This window comes from Molossus molossus, unplaced genomic scaffold, assembly GCF_014108415.1.
Source record: "Molossus molossus isolate mMolMol1 unplaced genomic scaffold, mMolMol1.p scaffold_m16_p_7, whole genome shotgun sequence".
NCBI lineage: Eukaryota > Metazoa > Chordata > Mammalia > Chiroptera > Molossidae > Molossus > Molossus molossus.
The window spans coordinates 31,842,880-31,861,514 of NW_023425401.1; the positions used below are offsets into that span (position 1 = coordinate 31,842,880).

Sequence of the window (18,635 nt, forward strand, 5' to 3'; positions counted from 1 at the left end):
TCAGTGGTGAGCATTGACTCACATGTTGGTGACTCACCAACAGGTCACTGGTTCAATTCCCGGTCAGGTTGTGAGCCTAATCCCCAGTGGAGGTCATGCAGGAGGTGGCCAATCGGTGTTCTGTCTCATTGAAGTTTCCATTTCTCTCTCCCTCTCCCTTCTCTCTCTGAAAATCAATAAAGAAAAAAACCTTTTTTAAAAAATTAATTAATTTATTTCTGTTACAGATGTTTCTCGTTTTTCCTCCATTGATCCCCCCCGCTCTGTCCCCAACTTTGTTGTCCATGTCCATTGTTCATGCATACATGCATATAAGTTCTGTGGTTTATCTTTCCCCCATCACCCCCTCTTCTGGGGATTGTCCATCTGTATACCACTTCGACGTCTCTGGGAGACTACCTCATTCCTCAGACTCTTCTGTTCATTACATTCCACAAATAAGTGAGATCATATGATACTTGTCTTTCTCTGTTTGGCTTATTTTGCTTAGGATAATACTTTCCAGGTCCCTCCATGTCATCTCAAAGGATAAGAGATCTTTCTTTCTTACAGCTGCATAGTACTCCATTGTGTATATGTACCACTGCTTTTTTATCCATTTGTCTACTGATGGACACTTGGGCTGTTTCCAGATCTTAGCTATTGTAAATAGTGCTGCTATGAACATGGGGGTACATGTATTCTTTCTTATCGGTGTTTTAGGCTTCTTAGGGTATATTCCTAGAAGTGGGATCACTGGGTCAAATGGAAGTTCAATTTTTAATTTTTTGAGGTAACATGCTATTGTTTTCCATAGTGGCTGCATCAGTCTGCATTCCCACCAGCAGTGCACTAGAGTGCCTTTTTCTCCACACCCTCGCCAACACTTGTTTGATGATTTGTTGATGGTGGCCATTCTGACAGGTGCGAGGTGATACCTCATTGTTGTTTTAATTTGCATCTCTCTGACGATTAGTGATGTTGAGCATTTCTTCATGTGTCTCTTAGCCATTTGTATGTCTTGTTTAGAGAGGTGTCTAGTTAGTTTCTCTGCCCATTTTTTAATTGGGTTCTTTGTTTTCCTTTTGCTGAGTTATATGAGCACTCTCTATATATTGGAAATTAAGCCCTTATCTGATATATCATTGGCAATTATGCTCTCCCATACAGTGGGTTGCCTTTCCATTTTGATGATTGAATCTTTTGCTGTGCGGAAGCTTTTAAGTTTGATGTAGTCCCATGTGTTTATTTTCTCCTTTGTTTCTGTTGCCTTAGATGATGTATCAGTGAAAATTCTGCTGCATATGATGTCTGAAATTTTGTTGCCTACATTTTCTTCTAGGATTTTTATGGATTCATGAGTCACATTTAAGTCTTTTATCCATTTTGAGTTTATTCTTGTGTATGGTGTAAGTTGATGGTCTAGTTTCATTTTTTGGCATACAGCTGTCCAATTTTCCCAACACCATTTATTAAAGAGGATGTCTTTACTCCACTGTATGCCCTTGCCACCTTTGTCAAATATTAATTGAACATAATTTCTTGGGTCCATTTCTGGGTTCTCTGTTCTGTTCCACTGGTCTATATGCCTGTTCTTGTGCCAGTACCAGGCTGTTTTGATTACAGTGGCTTTGTAGTATAACCTGAAATCTGGTAATGTAATCCCTCCAACTTTGTTTTTCTTTTTCAAGATTGCTGTGGATATTCAAGGTCTTTTCTGGTTCCATATAAACTTTTGAAGTATTTGTTCTAGTTCTGTGAAGTATGTCATTAGTATTTTGATGGGGATTGCATTGAATCTATAGATTGCTTTGGGTAGTATGGACATTTTAATGATGTTGATTCTTCCGATCCATGAACAAGGTATGTTCTTCCACTTTTTTATATCTTCCTCCATTTCTTTTTTCAATGACCTGTCGTTTTCTGCGAACAGGTCCTTTAGTTATTTGGTTAAGTTTGTTCCTAGGTATCTTAATTTTTTTGCCACAATGGTTAATGGAATTGTTTTTTCAGTTTCTCTTTCTGTAAATTCATCATTGGTGTATAAGAATGCCATTGATTTCTTGATGTTAATTTTGTATCCTGCTACTTTGCCAAATTCATTGATTAAGTCTAGTAAATTTTGATGGAGTCTTTGGGGTTTTCTATGTATAGTGTCATGTCATCTGCAAATAATGACAGTTTCACTTCCTCCTTTCCAATTGGGATCCCTTTTATTTTTTCTTCCTGTCTGACTGCTGTGGCTAAGACTTCTAGTACTATATTAAATAAGAGTGGTGAAAGTGGGTATCCTTGTCTTGTTCCTGTTCTTAAGGGAAATGCTTTTAGTTTTTGCCCATTGAGTATGATGTTGGCTGTAGGTCTTTTATATATGGCCTTTATTATGTCGAGATATGGTCCCTCTATTTTAAGATTGCTAAGTGTTTTTATCAGAAATGGGTGCTGGATTTTGTCGAATGCTTTTTCAGAGTCTATTGATGTGATCACATGATTTTTATCTTTCATTTTGTTTATGTGGTGTATCATATTTATTGATTTGTGAATATTGCACCAGCCTTGCATCCCTGGGATGAATCCCACTTGGTCATGGTGAATAAATTTTTTGATGTATTGCTGGATTCAATTTGCTAGTATTTTGTTCAGGATTTTGGCATCTATGTTCATCATGGATATGATGTAGTTTTCTTTCTTTGTAGTGTCCTTTTCTGGTTTTGGAATTAGAATTATGCTGGCCTCATGAAATGATTTTGGAAGTCTTCCTTCTTCTTGAATTTTTTGAAATAGTTTGAGGAGAATGGGTATTAGTTCTTCTTTGAATGTTCAGTAAAATTACCCCATGAAGCCATCCAAGCCTGGGCTTTTGTTTGCTGAGAGAGTCTTGATTACATTTTCAATTTCTTTTGTTGTTATTGGTCTGTTCAAGTTTCTCTCTTTTCCCAGGTCAGTTTTGGGAGACTATGTGTTTATAGAAATTTGTCCATTTCACTTAGATTGTCAAATTTGATGTTGTCAAATTGTTCATAATATCTGTTAACAATCCTTTGTATTTCTGTGGTGTCACTTATTATTTCTCCTCTTTCATTTCTGATTTTGTGTATTTGGGTTCTCTCTCTTTGTTTCTTGGTGAGTCTAGCTAAGGGTCCATCAATCTTGTTTATCTTTTCAAAGAACCAGTTCTTTGTTTCATTGATCCTTTGAATTGTTTAATTGGTCTCCACGTCATTTATTTCTGCTCTGATCTTGACTATTTCCTTCCTTCTTCTTGCTCTGGGGTTTTATTTTTGTTTGCTTTCTAGTTCTTTAAGTTGTGAGGTTAGATAATCTATTAGAAATTTTTCTTGCTTCTTGAGGTAGACCTGTAGTGCTATGAACTTCCCTCTCATAACTGCTTTCGCTGCATCCCATAGATTTTGTGTTGTTGTGTGTTCATTTTCATTGGTTTCCATGAAGTTTATAATTTCTTCTTGATCTTCATGGTAACCCATTTACTGTTCAATAACATGCTATTTAGCCTCCATGTTTTCAAATGTCTTTGCATGTTCTTGTTGCAATTGATTTCTAGTTGCATGCCATTGTGCTCAGAAGATGATTGATATGATTTCAGTCTTCTTGAACCTGTACAGACTTAGTTTGTGCCCTAACATGTGGTCTCCCTCTCCCTTCCTTTCTCTCTAAAAATCAATAAAGAAAAAAAACTTTAAAAAACAGACAAACAAAATTGCTTAACACAACCTTCGGAAAGCAGAGGCTGCATGTAATATAGTGTTTTTGCCAACTGGGTAAAAAACTTGACCTGGCTATTCCAGTCCAGCAACTATAAATGCTACCAATTATAATAACAGTTCCCGTCATGGAGAAATGACATTAAAGAATGTAATTCATTGCGAGAGTAACCTGATAAATATTTTTGGATGGGATGTCATGGAGACAAAAGTTTGGTGACCTCTGTACACATTTAGCACTTAGCCACCTCTGTGAACATCATAAGACTTCACCTGATCTTTAATCATCACACAACACCCAGGGGAATAGTGCTGGGTAAGCCAGGCCAAGCACTCATTGTGTTTTCCTAAATTAGGACTGCCTGTAATGTATCATTTACACTGCCTTTCCTCTGCAGATTAAAGAGTATAATTCTTTGTAATATATATTTTTTGCCTATTCCAGACCCCACACACATGGTAAGAAAAGCAAATGCATACTTTTCTATTACTTCTGTGTTAAGGATCTAATCCAGGAAAAAGAAAAGATTTTTTTTATCTTAAATTTACTTGCTTCATCAGAGAGAGGTTTTTTTTAGTCTTTTGGCTCCTGGAACACTTTTTTTGTTTTATTTTGTTTCATCCAGCTATGCAAATATGTAACAAAGGATTCAGAATATAAACCATAGTAGTATCAAGACCCATATCCAAGTGGAGACGCAATTTGAAACTCCCCCCATGTTTCCCCAGCTTGAACAGCAACTAATTAGGGGAGGAATCATACAGATGCATGCAGCATAGTTCCAAATCTGATATCTTTCAGGCGAGGGGGTCCATGGTGAAGCAAGTGGTGTGTCTCAGTTCGTTGAGCATCTTTCCATGCACCAAGCAGTATTAAGTTAGATTCCCAGTCAGGGCACATGCTGGGCTTACAGGCTGATCCTCAGTGTGGGGCTGATGGATCCATGGTGATGATTCTCACTCATTGATGTTTCTCTCTATCTCTCTCCCTTCCCACCTCTCTCTAAAATCAATAATAATAATAATAATTTAAAGAACATAAATAGCTGAAATGTAATGTAGGAAGTGACAAAGGCGTATTTGGAAAGGGGGGAACAATCAGGAAAGATCTCTTGCAGCACATAGTTTATGCAGGGCATTTAAGGCTAGAAAAGAAAGATTTAGGAAAGATTTGAATCAAGTATATTTCACACAGGGGATCAGAGCGAGTAAATTCTTGATGGGAGAAAAAGAAGGTGATTCAAACTGACAAACTGATCCATTTTTTATTTTGTTTTTAATTAACAGAGTTCGACCTAATGAAGAGAAACAAATCGATGGCCTTTTATTGCCACAAGGAAGTTAATGTATTTTGGCAGCGTCTCAAGTCTCAGCAAAAGGAACTTCCAGTTCCTGACGTGTGCGGTTTTCTTGCTGGAAGAACTCTTCCGGCTGCTTATTCCTTTCGCGGTCCAATGACAGAGAAGCCTATACTTTTGAACACCGCTCAGTGGTTACTGTAAAAGCCCGCTCTTAGCAAGAACCAATGAGCTCCCAGGGGCCAGATTTCTTGGAAATAGTTTCTGGCTAGGAGTGTGTGACATTGAGACAGCCTGGCACTTGTAAACAAGGACGAGTCTGGGCAGGCAGCCAGCCCACGCGATCCGGTGCCCTGTCCCAAGTGGCTGCTGATCTCGAGGCCACCTACCCCCAGATGCTCCCTTTGGGGTCCTCCTACCCCCCCTACCCTCACGGCTTCCGCACCTGCTCCAGGCCACTCCCCAGGGACCTCTTGGGGGCGGGGCCCAAAGCTGTTTATCGGAGCCGATTGACCGGGCTCGGGCTCTGAACCCGTTTCCAAGTCCTTTTAACTCCTCCCCGTTGGAGTTGGGGGGAGCTCGCCAGGAAACAAATAAAACCGCAGGAGACTGCCGGTGGTGGCCAGAAAAGCACTTGAATCTCAAGCTACTTACTGCTCTTCTGACTCACTGCCGGACTCCTCTACTCCGAGACACCCCTGAACCTCAGCACACACCGGGGTGCCACCAGCCCTCCAGCACACCTGCGCTCCACGTCGGGACACGCCCGCTCCCTTCCAGGTCCCGGGCTCTGCTCCTTGCAGCCTTCGCCCTCAAGACAGCCCAGCCCCTGCCAGGACCGGTGGGCATCGAGATGAAGGCGGCCCGCTTCGTGCTGCGCGGCGCCGGCACGCTGAGCCGCGCCAGCCTGGTCCCCCGCGAGGTCGACCATTTCTCCCGCTACAGTCCGTCCCCGCTGTCCATGAAGCAGCTGCTGGACTTCGGTGAGCGAGGGCGGAGGGCCCGGGTGGGGAGCTGCCTTCACTTCAAGTCCTGGTGCAGGGAGGGATGGGCTCACAGTTGAGAAACAACCGGGGTCCGCTTTCCTGCTGAAGCCTGGAGCCTCCTCGCCAGCGCACCTCGGTTTTCCCCACACCTGGCTTCTTTCTGACAGTGTGTGTTTGCAGGTAGAGGCACTTTGCAGCTCCGCTATTGCTGGATGGTTTGAGCTCATCTTTCCGGTCCAAAGTTTCCGTCAAAATACTTTCTGCTTTCAGTCAACATTTAACAATGAACGAGAAATGTCAGCCCCTGGAAGCATATAGTGCTTCTTGGAGAAGATTCCTAATACTATAATCGAGCCTCAGATTAAATGACATGCTATCCCTTAGCCACCCTCCACAGGGGACAGCTCTGCGTTCCTAACCAATTTCTTTGTTTCTTTACCATTCAAGTTTTCCATACATTTGTATCACCGCTGCAAATGTTCAAAGGCTTACTGCAGTAACATTACAAGGAAATTTTCCAGGATTTAAATGTGATGTTATTTATCACCAGCCTGGAAACATCAAGATGACTATCCCTCTCCCTTGTCTCCCACTCCAATTTCATACCTAGAACTCTGAACATGGTGGGGTTGACTGAACCCTGCACTCTTGTACGAATCTTAAAAGCTGTAGGATATTCTGACTTCTTGGAAGTGAATCCTCTTCAAAAAAACAAAACAATAATTCTCATATTGGTAACTTGAAAAAGAGAAAAGGACAAGGATATACTTCTGAATTATCTATAAACAGTAAACCAACTGAGGCTGAAATATAATTTTATAACATATATGTGTACTTAATATTGGATAGTTAATGTTATTCAAATATATTATTTAGACGTACTTATTTTCAAATACGAAATAACTGTTGTTTATTACAGGTTCAGAAAACGCATGTGAAAGAACTTCTTTTGCGTTTTTGAGACAAGAACTGCCTGTGAGGCTTGCCAATATTCTGAAGGAAATTGATATCCTTCCTGATCGATTAATTACCACCTCTTCAGTGCAGCTAGTTAAAAGTTGGTAAGTAGTGAACTATTCTGAAACAGTATCTAGTTTTAAGACAGTTATCTGAGTATGAATTCTTATATTAACATCATAGCTGGAACGCAAGTGGTCTGAATAGTAAATACTTTTGAAATGTAAATTTTTTATTAATTTAGAGTAAGTTATCATAAGGGCAGTTATAAAACTAGAAACAGACTATTTTATCCTGAAAAGGTCGATTCTTTCACAATGTAATTTGTACTTCTTGAAGAAATATGAAAATTAATTGACAGTTACAATTTGTTTTGTGTTTAAAATAATAAGACAGTTTGATATCGTAAAAGGAATCCTATCCTAGAAGCAGATATGAATGACTACTATTCACAGAGGGTCTGATCTTTTTTATTTGCAAGCCAATTAACAGAGCAGGCCCTGAGTTCAAATCCTGCTCTTCCTCATTATACAATTTTTGTCAAGTGTCTTAAATTCTTTATGCCTCAATTCCCCCGTCTATTATTGAGGAGAACAAAGCATATGACTCAAAGGGATATTTAACTATAATTAAATGAGGTAATCCATTAAAAAGCACTTACAAAAGTATCTAGCACACAGACAGTACTCAGTGTCAGTTATTATCGTCTCATTTTATAAATAAGGATATTGAAGCTTACAGAGAACAGATAACCCAAAGGAGCAGATTTTCAGAGAATAGAGCCAGGATATGCACTGAGGCAGAAATGCACCAGAGCCTTACCCTAATCTACTGACTCCACAGCTCTTTGTTCATTGATCTGAGAAAAATATGTGTTGTATACTCATTAAAAATATACAATCTGAAACACATTTCAATGCATAGTATTTACTGCTTTCCAGACTTCTACTCACCTATGAATGGAATAAGAAAAAATATGAAGTCTTTCTTAAAAAGTTGTTTTTAAATCCTTTTGCTATAAAAACCAAACAAGCAAACAAACACCCCAAAACAGTTGCCAAACAAAACAGAAACCTGATACTGATCTGCAATAGTTAAACAAATATAAATTTTAACTTTGATAGTTAAGAGTTAAAGTTGTACTTTTTTTTTTGTCGTTGTTATTTTAAAGATACTGTTTTCCAAATGGCTTGGAGTTTTAAGTTTAATCATAATACTTTCTCTTTAAAAATCATTTGAAAAAGACACTATTTTCAGCCATTTGTATCTGATTATTTAGTTTAAAAACTTAAAGCACATTTGTCACTTTATAGGTACATCCAGAGCTTGATGGATTTGGTGGAATTCCATGAGAAAAGTCCCGAAGACCAGAAAACATTATCAGAGTAAGTTTCGTGCATTAGAATGAGTGTCTAAAACTTTGACTACTTCCAGACATACTCCTATAATATATGATATGTATATTGATAATCTATAAAAGATAAATGAATGAACCTTACTTGAACTTTCACTAAATGTAAATATATTTTGGCTTAGATTTGTAGATACTCTCATCAAAGTTCGAAATAGACACCATAATGTAGTTCCCACAATGGCACAAGGAATCATAGAATTTAAAGACGGTTGTACAGTTGACCCCGTCACCAATCAAAATCTTCAGTATTTCTTGGATCGATTTTACATGAACCGTATTTCTACCCGGATGCTAATGAACCAGCACAGTAAGTTAGTTTATCATAATCATGATATACAGAGATGGTGTAGACTATAAGCCATACTCTAACTAAATGTTTTACTGTTTGGTGGGTCACATTTTCTGTCAGTGGTAGTTCAGTATTATCCTGATTTTTATATAATCTTTTTTTTGTATTTATTTTTCAACAGTTCTTTTATTTAGTGACTCAGAGACAGGAAACCCAAGCCACATTGGAAGCATTGACCCAAACTGTGATGTAGTAGCAGTAGTCGAAGGTAATTTCTAGATTTCTGCATTTCCCTTATTGAAAATGTACATTGTGTGATTGACATATAGTTGAGATAACTCTGTGAATGAATTCATAGTCAGAGTTTTCCCTTTACATTTTTCTAAGTACTGTCATGAAGGTCCTTTGCTTTTGAGGATCAGGGGTTTAAACATGCATCTATAACATAATAAAAAAATCCAAACATCAGTGGTTAATGTGCCATATTCTTATATATTGTATTTACTCTCTAAAGTGTGCATATTCCTATTGTTATAGCTATAACTTAAACACTGTCATAATTCTTTCTTTAATAAAATATGTAAAAGGTATTCTTTTATATAAATAAATTTGTACTCTAATGAATATTTTAGATTGAGGGTAGTGTACACACCGAAGATCACTTGAAAATTTTACTTGGCACAAATTAATTTCATTATTATGTTCAAAACCTTCTATTCCAGATGCCTTTGAGTCTTCAAAGATGCTTTGTGATCAGTATTATTTAACATCTCCAGAATTAAAGCTCACACAAGTGAATGGTAAGCTATGAATGAAATATATTTTCATCTATGTAAAATGCAGTATCTCCCAGTGTGATTGATACTGTAAATACAGAGCAACCTCTGTGTTCCACTTTTCCCTCTGAACGTGCCTAGATTTTATACACTTCCTCTTGAAGGCAAGGTTCTCTTTATCTCAATTGGAAAGTTCTGATTGAGCATGTTCAGTTGCTAGTGATGATTGGTAAAAGAGAATAGTTTTAACAAAGAGTTTGGGATATAGAGTCGAAACTTAGCTTCAATATCTTAGGCCAAAGAAAGACTGCTTACTACAGAATTGGGGGGATAGGAGAACAGATGTAGGAGCCACCACTTGATAGTGAAGATGATATCCTCCTGAAGAGGTGACTCATAAGATCTGGAAACAAAAATACTTCAAAATGCACCATAAGAAATAAGGACAAATACCGCATAACCCTACTTACATGAGATATTTAAAATAAGTCAAACTCATAGAAGCAGAAAGTAGAAAGTTGGCTGCTAGAGACTGGGGGAGGGAGCAATGAGGAGTCACTATTCCATGGGTATAAAATTTCAGTTCTGAAAGATGAATAACATCTAGAAATCTGCTGTACAACATCGTACTTATAGTTAACAATACTGTACTGTATACTTAAATATAAGGTGTCCCCCAAAATGTATACATAACTTTGAATAAGTATAAAGCCAGTGTTTATTCAAATACATTTCACTTTCAAATGTAATAGACTCTACAGACACTCTGTATACATTTTTTGGGGTCACCCTGTATTTAAGAAGGTAGGTCTCATGTTAAATGTTCTTATAAATTTTAAATTGCACTATAAGTATATACCAGTTTGGGAAAGCAGAGCATGCTTCATTTAATAGCTTCAACTGTAGGATACCTGAAAAGATATAGTCTTCCCTCAGTGACTGAATTGATTACATGAGGACTGCAAGGCACTATTTTTATCCTGTTCCATAGTTGCTTCTCAAAGCATGATAGCATACTTAAATTGGAATAACATTCTCCCTTCGAGTCAAAGTAAACATCTTTTCCAAGTAATAGTTATACATGAACAATGTTTGTTGATGGTGAGAGTGAAATCAAGTTGCTCAAATTATGAGTAACCTAACTCAGTTGAGGATATACAAATATAATTGATTGCCCAACTAAAAATAAAAATGCAAATAAAGATTGAAAAATATCTCAAAGCAGTAACAGCATTGTTGCATAACTTGTAGATGAATTGCTTGGACTGTTTGATAAAATAAAGAGGGAACTGAGCCAGACCTTGTGTTTTCTGATTCAAACTTTGCCAAGGCCTGGCACACCAAAGAATAATATGTTTAGTTTTCTTTTCAAACAGTCTCATGAGATTTTTGTTTCTCTGTTTTCTTTAGCCTCTTGGTGAAATTTGAGCATATTTAGTCTATAAGATTTAATGTTTGGGTGATAAAAATCAAGAATAATCAGACATGTTATTTTCCCGTGCATCCCTGAGTAATTTTCCATGTGTTCCTTCAATTTCAAAATATTATAGCTAGCATTAATTTTTATGTTATACTATAGACACATTAGTTTTTTCTTCTTTCTTGTGGTGCATATACATTTAACTCTGATATTGTCCAGTACTGAAGTTTTGAAAATAGAAACAGATAATCCATGTAATTTAATTTGTAGCACCCTCGTTGCACACCTCATCTGCTCTATGCATTTGCGGAGAAATGCAGGAATGAACCAGAGAGCCCTAGGTAGCCACTGTAACAGCATTTTGAAAATAAGCCAGTTTTCTTTTGTGTTCAAGAGTTAAGGTTCTAAGGTAGGATTTTGGAGTGAGGAGGATGGGAAATATTCCAATCCTATTTAAGTCTAAAATATTAATCAAATAGTTATGGAAGTTTATTTTAATGAAGCATTTACTTACCAATTCTAATAAGTTTAATTCTTTTCTAGGAAAATCTCCAGGGCAACCGATTCACATTGTGTATGTTCCTTCTCACCTTCACCATATGCTCTTTGAACTATTCAAGGTAAGACACTTCCATAGTGATTGCAACACTGGCTTCCCTCACACCAAATTCGCTGGTTATATTTTAATTTTCCTTATCATCTCTGACTAAACAGGAGCCTCACAATGTTCTCCTGAGCCAGCTTCTGTGCTCCTAACAGGAGGCTACAGTTAATGTTTGAAAGAGTACATCAAGTTCCTTGTAGTATCAACATGTATTTGAGAATGTACAGTATGATTCATGCTATCTCTGGGCACCCTAGGCCCATTATTTGTTCAGGTGTCCAACAAAGCAATATTCATTTGTGCATTCATTAAGAAAGTTCACGGGGTAAATGCTTCAGGGATGAGGCTTTGTCTCTTTCACCCCCACAGGCTGGTCCAATTCCAAATGCAGAGGTTCAGGTCCAGAACCTGAATGTGGCAGGGTCTCAACCCGAGTATAGAATATACTCAGAGGACAGGCTATTCCTTCAGTTATCTACTTGAACGTGCTTATGAATCACCTGGTGGTTTTGTTAAAATGCAAATACTGATGCAGTGGGTCTGGGTGGAGCCTGAGATTCTGAATTTCTAATAAGCTGACAGGTGCTGGTGCACAGTCCACTTTCTGCGCAGTGCTTCCCAAATTTCCATGTACCGTAGAATCACCTTCAGAGCTCGTGAAAACACAGATCGTTAGGCTCTGCCCCACACAGAGATTTTGATTCTCGGGCTCTGAGAATTTCTAACCAAGCTCTCAGAGGACAAAGATGTTATTGGTCTGGAGTAGCCAGGTGCTAAAATCAAATCCTGTCCTGGGTTTCCAAGACCAAACTACAACTCTGTACTTAACCAAAAGGTAGAAAAACACCTGAAGCTTTGTGATGCTTCCAAGAGTCCCCTGGACTGGGGAAGAGGAAGCCTAAAAGAAGTGAAATTTGCTTCCAATTCTGATATAACTCTTCTCAGAATTTACTGTTTCCTAACTTATTCTAATGAGGTACTGACTATACTACTACGAACATCTGATCTATTTTATCTTTACTTTACTAATGATTAGAACTTAATATTAAATCGAAAGCAGAAACCAGATAATTTGCTGAAAGGTTAGAGAGGAAAATGGGTGAAATAAACCAAAACTGCATCTGTATGAGACTCATCCAGTTGTCTGAAAACTCGAGTTTCTTCTCTGTTAAAGGACAAAAGATGCTTTTTTGTTGATTTGATTTACTTTTAAATTGAATGGTCCAGCTCACAGATTTATTTTGCCATCGTTGGTAAAGTTAAGATGATAATCACATACAAATTGAAATTTAATTTAGAATTATTTATTATGCTTTTAAATAGTAACAACTTTTTCCCAGCAAATTTTAGAAAAGCCAATAAATTGGTTCAGTGATTCACTGCTCATCTGTTATGTAATAGTCTGTGGTGTTTGGATGTAAAATGTAATGGAAAGATAGAAAAGAAAGAGCCAGGAAATGGACTATAAAAACCAATTTCTACATTTAAATTAAGCATACAAACAAGAACTTTACAACTAGCAGAATTGTTCTATTAGAATTTACTCCCGGGAACTCTATTACCTGGTAAATGAATATTTTTCGTTATACATCCTACATGACATATTCATTAATGGCTATTTATAGGACTGTTTTAACTACTAACTTAAAGGAAATAAGAAGTTTGAATTACCCTCTGTGCTGCTTTTATTTGAAACATAAAAACCAGGTATTTATTGTTCCTCATTCTTCTGCCATTGAATTCCTTGTGTCTTTGTTTTCTTTAGAATGCAATGAGAGCAACAGTTGAACACCAGGAAAACTGGCCTTCCCTCACACCGATCGAGGTGATTGTTGTCTTGGGAAAAGAAGATCTGACAATTAAGGTAACCATTCTCTATTTTTCCTTTGAATCTCTCTCGAGAGAATTTAAAAAGTCACCAATAATAAAACTCTCGGCTTTGAGCAATAGATCAAAGCTGTACGTATCAGGTGACTTTCTAATGACGGGAAGACATTTTTGTAAAAGACAAATGCACATTGTTTCTACTGTGTGGCTCTGATGACTTGTTTGTTGTAGATTTCAGACAGAGGAGGTGGTGTTCCCTTGAGGATCATTGACCGCCTCTTCAGTTATACGTACTCCACTGCACCAACACCTGTGATGGATAACTCCCGGAACGCTCCTTTGGTAAGATCAGTTATATGGTCAAGTTCCTCCCAGCCACTTAGCTCTAAAGGTAGCACCAGGGTTATAAAGAATTATTTAGGCAAGTTAATCAGTTTAAATTGGGCATGGGGGATATGAGAAAGAATGATAAAGCTAGCTTAAAATCGTGAAACAATTCAAGGGTTCTCTGATTGGGAGCAGAAAATATCTATCTAGATTCTAGGACATTAGTGTCAAGCACAGTAATAACTCCTTCCTACACTTTGTATTCCAAAGATCGTGTCCATTTCTTCACCAATTACTGATCTTTCCTCTCTAGGCCGGTTTTGGTTATGGCTTGCCAATTTCTCGTCTCTATGCCAAGTACTTTCAAGGAGACCTGAATCTCTACTCTTTATCAGGATATGGAACAGATGCTATCATCTACTTAAAGGTATACTTCAAATTCAATAAAAAGAAACTCATTTCTGAAGAGATCGATCGCTCCTTGTACAGCCCTGAGTTCTATGGTCTACAGTGGAAACCCCACACTGAGTTAATGAAATAATGACTACAAGGAATTCTATATTCTGTTCAGTGTGTGTAGATATACTGTGTAATATTTAATATGGTAACTTACCAATAAGGAGGTGGAGCCAGGCTACCTGCCTCAGGTGAAGCAAAATGATTGCCCAAGGAGCACTTGCGTTTCAGAGAGAGAAATGCTTGTGTGAATGTTTTTAAGGCGACTCCTGTGGCCTCTGGGAGAATAGCTGTGCTTCTGTTTAACTTCACCTTGTGAGACAAAGATGCTAATAATGTTCCAATCTCAGAATAACCAATATCCACTCATTCAAGATCTAATCTAACATTAGAAACCCAGGGAAAAGAAAGCTGACTGCTGACAAGGTGTCCGTGGAATACCTGGCATTTTCTGTTTAAACTTTAAAACTTGATAAATGTTCTTCCTATTTCTGATAAAGCCTCGATTTATTTGTTAAGGTCACTGTCCTGATTCTGTTGATCATTTACCAACTATTTCGACGGAAAATGTATTTACGGATATTAGCAGCTAAAACATTAAGTTTCTAGGCTCCCATTCTGTGCCAGGGAATTATTTGCCAAGTGGTCTGTGACCATCTGAAATAACTAATGCATTTATTTCTTAAATGAGCCAAAGTCTTCAAAGAATTGGGAAACATTAATAGCTTATAGATTTATAGTATCAGATTTAAAAAGATTAATATCAGATTCGGACTCTTACTTAATCACAGATGCAAAGGTTTTTCCTGGAAAGGATAGCTTTGCTATTCAACTCATATCAGAAATATCCAAACAAAAGATACGCATAAACATTGAACACAAATTCTGTTCCCTAATTTAACTTGTATGTATACTATTTCATCCCCTATGGATAGAGATAATATTTAATTTAGTTTTCTTTTATATAGAGCCTAACATACTGTGGGCTCTGGTGTGCTCTTATTACTAAATTAATTCAAAGAGTGTATTTGAATGGTTGACTAGTTACCTCTGAATTTATTTGGAACAATCACTTCAAGTACAGACTATGCTGTGAATAATTTATTTGGCATGACTGGTTTCCTCACTCTCTTTTCAGGCTTTGTCTACTGAGTCTGTAGAAAAACTCCCAGTCTTCAACAAATCAGCCTTTAAACACTATCAGACAATTACTGAGGCTGACGACTGGTGTATCCCAAGCAAGGAACCAAAGAACCTGGGGAAGGCAAAAGTGGCTGTGTGAAGAGGGACACGCTGCACACCGTACGGGATCAAAGTGGGTCTGTGCCAATGCAGCTTCCTGAATGTTTGCATGCAAATTCTTCTTCCCTGGGACACCGACAGCAGCAACAGAAACTCCTTGATCAGAACACTGAGGGGAAGAGGAACAAAGCTCGTGACCCAGGCGAGCACAGAGCAGGGCGACAGGAGTTAACAGATGGCCAGCTCTTTATTCTTTCAACGTAGGTTTGTATCGAACCCCGGAGAAGATTTCATCTCCTTATCAACAGGAATGGAAGAGAAAGTGAAGTGAAGATATAGGCGATCAGTTTCCACAGACTGATATTTTAGACCTTTGGTTGATACCATATTAGTAATTTATTGAACATCGAGTGTCCATTATATCAGCATTTTCCTGCCATCCAAAGGAGTGGGGCTTAGTTTATACTATATGACTAGAAATGTATGTATATGTACATTTTGTATATATCTATATGCTCTAGGGAGGAAAAACTGGTGACTAAGATAACATACACTTTGAATGACGAATGAGTCAAAACGTTTTATTCAAAGTTGCGACCAAGGCATTGAACCTGTGTGAAAACTTCGAAGAAAGCCTCTTCTGATAAATGCAGGGCCTTTATTATGCTGCTTTCCCTGTTCACACATCACATAGTAAGTGAACACTTATTGCCAGGTGCCTAGTCTTGGGTGAATTTTAAAATATGCACTGAATTCAGAATGTTGGCAGTTGGAGGGAGAGAAGAATTGTCAAGGTGAGAGCAAAACTCTCACTTTGCTTTGTTTATAAATGAAACAATAGGTTGGAACACTGATGTTAGGGAAAGAAACCATGCATTCAGAGCCTAACTCAGAGAGATGGGCTGTTCTCCACCCTGCAGTGGTGGTAATTCACAGGCATCCATTTTCTAGGTTTAAAAAGATGTATTTTTGATACATTTAATTATACTCTCTACACTCCGGCATTAACATCTCTGCAGAAACAATCCTAATTATCAAAGAATTCAAGAGCATTAGAATTTAAATACTTCCTGGAGTGTTTTTAACAAGGGGAGTAAGAAGATTTCATGCCAGGATGTTTTCATCTGTGAATCATTGAGATTGAGAGCTAATGAATGACAGCTGTAATGCGTAAGGAAATTTTGTGGAGTTCAGGTATAATATGCAGGTTGATGGGGCAGCCTAGTACATTACTCTTAGAGAAGGAATGAAAAAGCAAAAAAAGGAAGGAAGGAAGGAAGGAAGGAAGGAAGGAAGGAAGGAAGGAAGGAAGGAAGGAAGGAAAGGGCATTTTGCTATATTCCCCACAAATCATTTCAAGAAATAATCCATATTTTCATGGACAAATTATTGGCAAGAGGATGAATTGGTATCTGAAAACAGTATGACTTCTTGCAATGGCTCTCTTGCTCTTGTAAGATAATAGGCTTTAAAGAGATAATAAACTCATGTCAAATCGATGTTTAAACTGGGATATGGAGAAAACTAGGCTTCTCAAAAATAATCAGGACTGTGTACGTGTTCCTCATTTGTATTTAATTTTGACATGGCCTAGTGTTGTGGTGCTTCTGGGAGTGGCCATAGAAGCCTCAAACCCTTTGTTTCGAATTTCAGATTTTATCATCAGAAGTCTTGATAGGGACTTTTCTTGATGATGGGATTTTGGTTTACGCACTTATGAATTACACAAAACTATTTGCAATAAGTAATTTTAATTCCCAGTTTTTACTGAAATTTAAACATTTTTGCATGTAAATACTTGTATTTACCAAAGATTTAAAGCAGTTGATTAATTAACCCAAACACTGTAAACTATCATTAAAACACTAGAGAAAAAGAAATGTTGGTATCTCAATGACATCAGCTGTGTAAATGGCGTTCTATAAAATAGAAATAGACTACACGGATATTTGTAAAACTTATGAAAGAGCATTAAGATTTTACTGAATAGATGCTGAATGTTCAGACCCACTTAAATCATTCATGTATAAATTGTATTTTTGCCTTTAGGTTATGTACAGAGAAATGTGATAATTTTGATAATAAATATTTTTATAACAGTAGACATAGTCTCTTAAAGTTCTTTTCTCTAATTAATGGCAAAGTACTCAGAAGAATCTGAGGTGAAGATTTTCCTTACTTTATATTCAAGTCTAATTTATTTACATATTGGGTATAGCCTTTTAAAAGTATTGAAAGCAACTTAAAACCTTAATTTTAATTTTTATTAATTTATTTTTTAATCCTCACCCGAGGACATTTTTCCATTTTTTTGTTCAGATAGAGTGGGAGGGAAAGAGAGGAAGAGAGAGAGAGAGAAACTTCGACGTGAAAGGGACACATCGAGTGGCTGCGTCCTGCACGACCCAACCAGGGCAAGGGACAAACTGCAACCAAGGTATGTTCCCTTAGCAGGAACCGAACCCGGGTCTCTCTGGACCGCAGGCCGACACTCTAACCGCTGAGCCAAACCTGCTAGGGCTAAAATCTTAATTTTTAAACAAAATATAAGTCCTTTATAACAGTCTAGAAATTTCTCATTGTTCTTTGCTTTCTGAGTATGCCCCAATAACACATAGTTCAATGTGTGTTGATCTATATGAATATATCCAATAATCATTTTTGCGATGCATATATTCTCCACATATTTTTTGGTAAATCTACTTTTAAGTTTCACTTAATGATTGTATTTACATAACAAATACAGTGGAGCACCAGAATAATTACTTAGATAATTTAGGTTCCCAAATAACTTCTAGATTAAATACCTGAATGATAATAAGGTAGAAATAGGCCATGGTCAATTTGGCTCAGCTGTTGGAGTGTAGGCCTGCATGGGTTCTATTCCTGGTCAAGGGCCCATACCTGGGTTGCAGGTTTGATTCTTAGCCCCAGTCAGGGGTTAGGGTCATGTAGGAGATAACCAATTCACATGTCTCTCTCCCAAGCCATGTTTCTTTCTCTCCCTACCCCCCTTCCCTTCCACTCTATCTAAAAATTGATGGAAGAAGATCCTCAGGTGAAGAGTAACACACAGAAAAGGTAGAAATGGGATACAAATTACTAAATTCAGTGGTGGCATGTTTTATCTTTGCTATTTTCACACTGTCACTAATTGAATCCTACTCTAGCTTAAGACAACATCCTTTGCCCACCTCCACAATGCCCCTATTGGTAAAATTTGGCAAAGAAAAACAAGGGAGGGGAGGAAGGCAGAAAGAGAAAGTATGAAAAGGAAGAGGGAGGGAGAGAAAAAGGGGAAATTAGAATAAAATAAAATTAGTGGAATAAATTTGCCA

At 37.6% G+C, this 18,635-nt stretch overlaps 1 protein-coding gene across 1 annotated transcript; it reads left to right on the forward strand.

The window, feature by feature from the left end:
* Positions 1–5,633: 5,633 nt before the first annotated feature.
* PDK4 (pyruvate dehydrogenase kinase 4) lies at positions 5,634–17,391 on the forward strand. Its single transcript, XM_036246777.1, has 11 exons — positions 5,634–5,982; positions 6,905–7,046; positions 8,256–8,327; positions 8,479–8,663; positions 8,827–8,913; positions 9,368–9,445; positions 11,385–11,461; positions 13,211–13,309; positions 13,504–13,614; positions 13,913–14,026; positions 15,194–17,391. The coding sequence occupies exons 1-11, from the start codon at positions 5,853–5,855 to the stop codon at positions 15,335–15,337; spliced, it is 1,239 nt and encodes a 412-aa protein (XP_036102670.1). The 5' UTR covers positions 5,634–5,852; the 3' UTR covers positions 15,338–17,391.
* Positions 17,392–18,635: the final 1,244 nt, after the last annotated feature.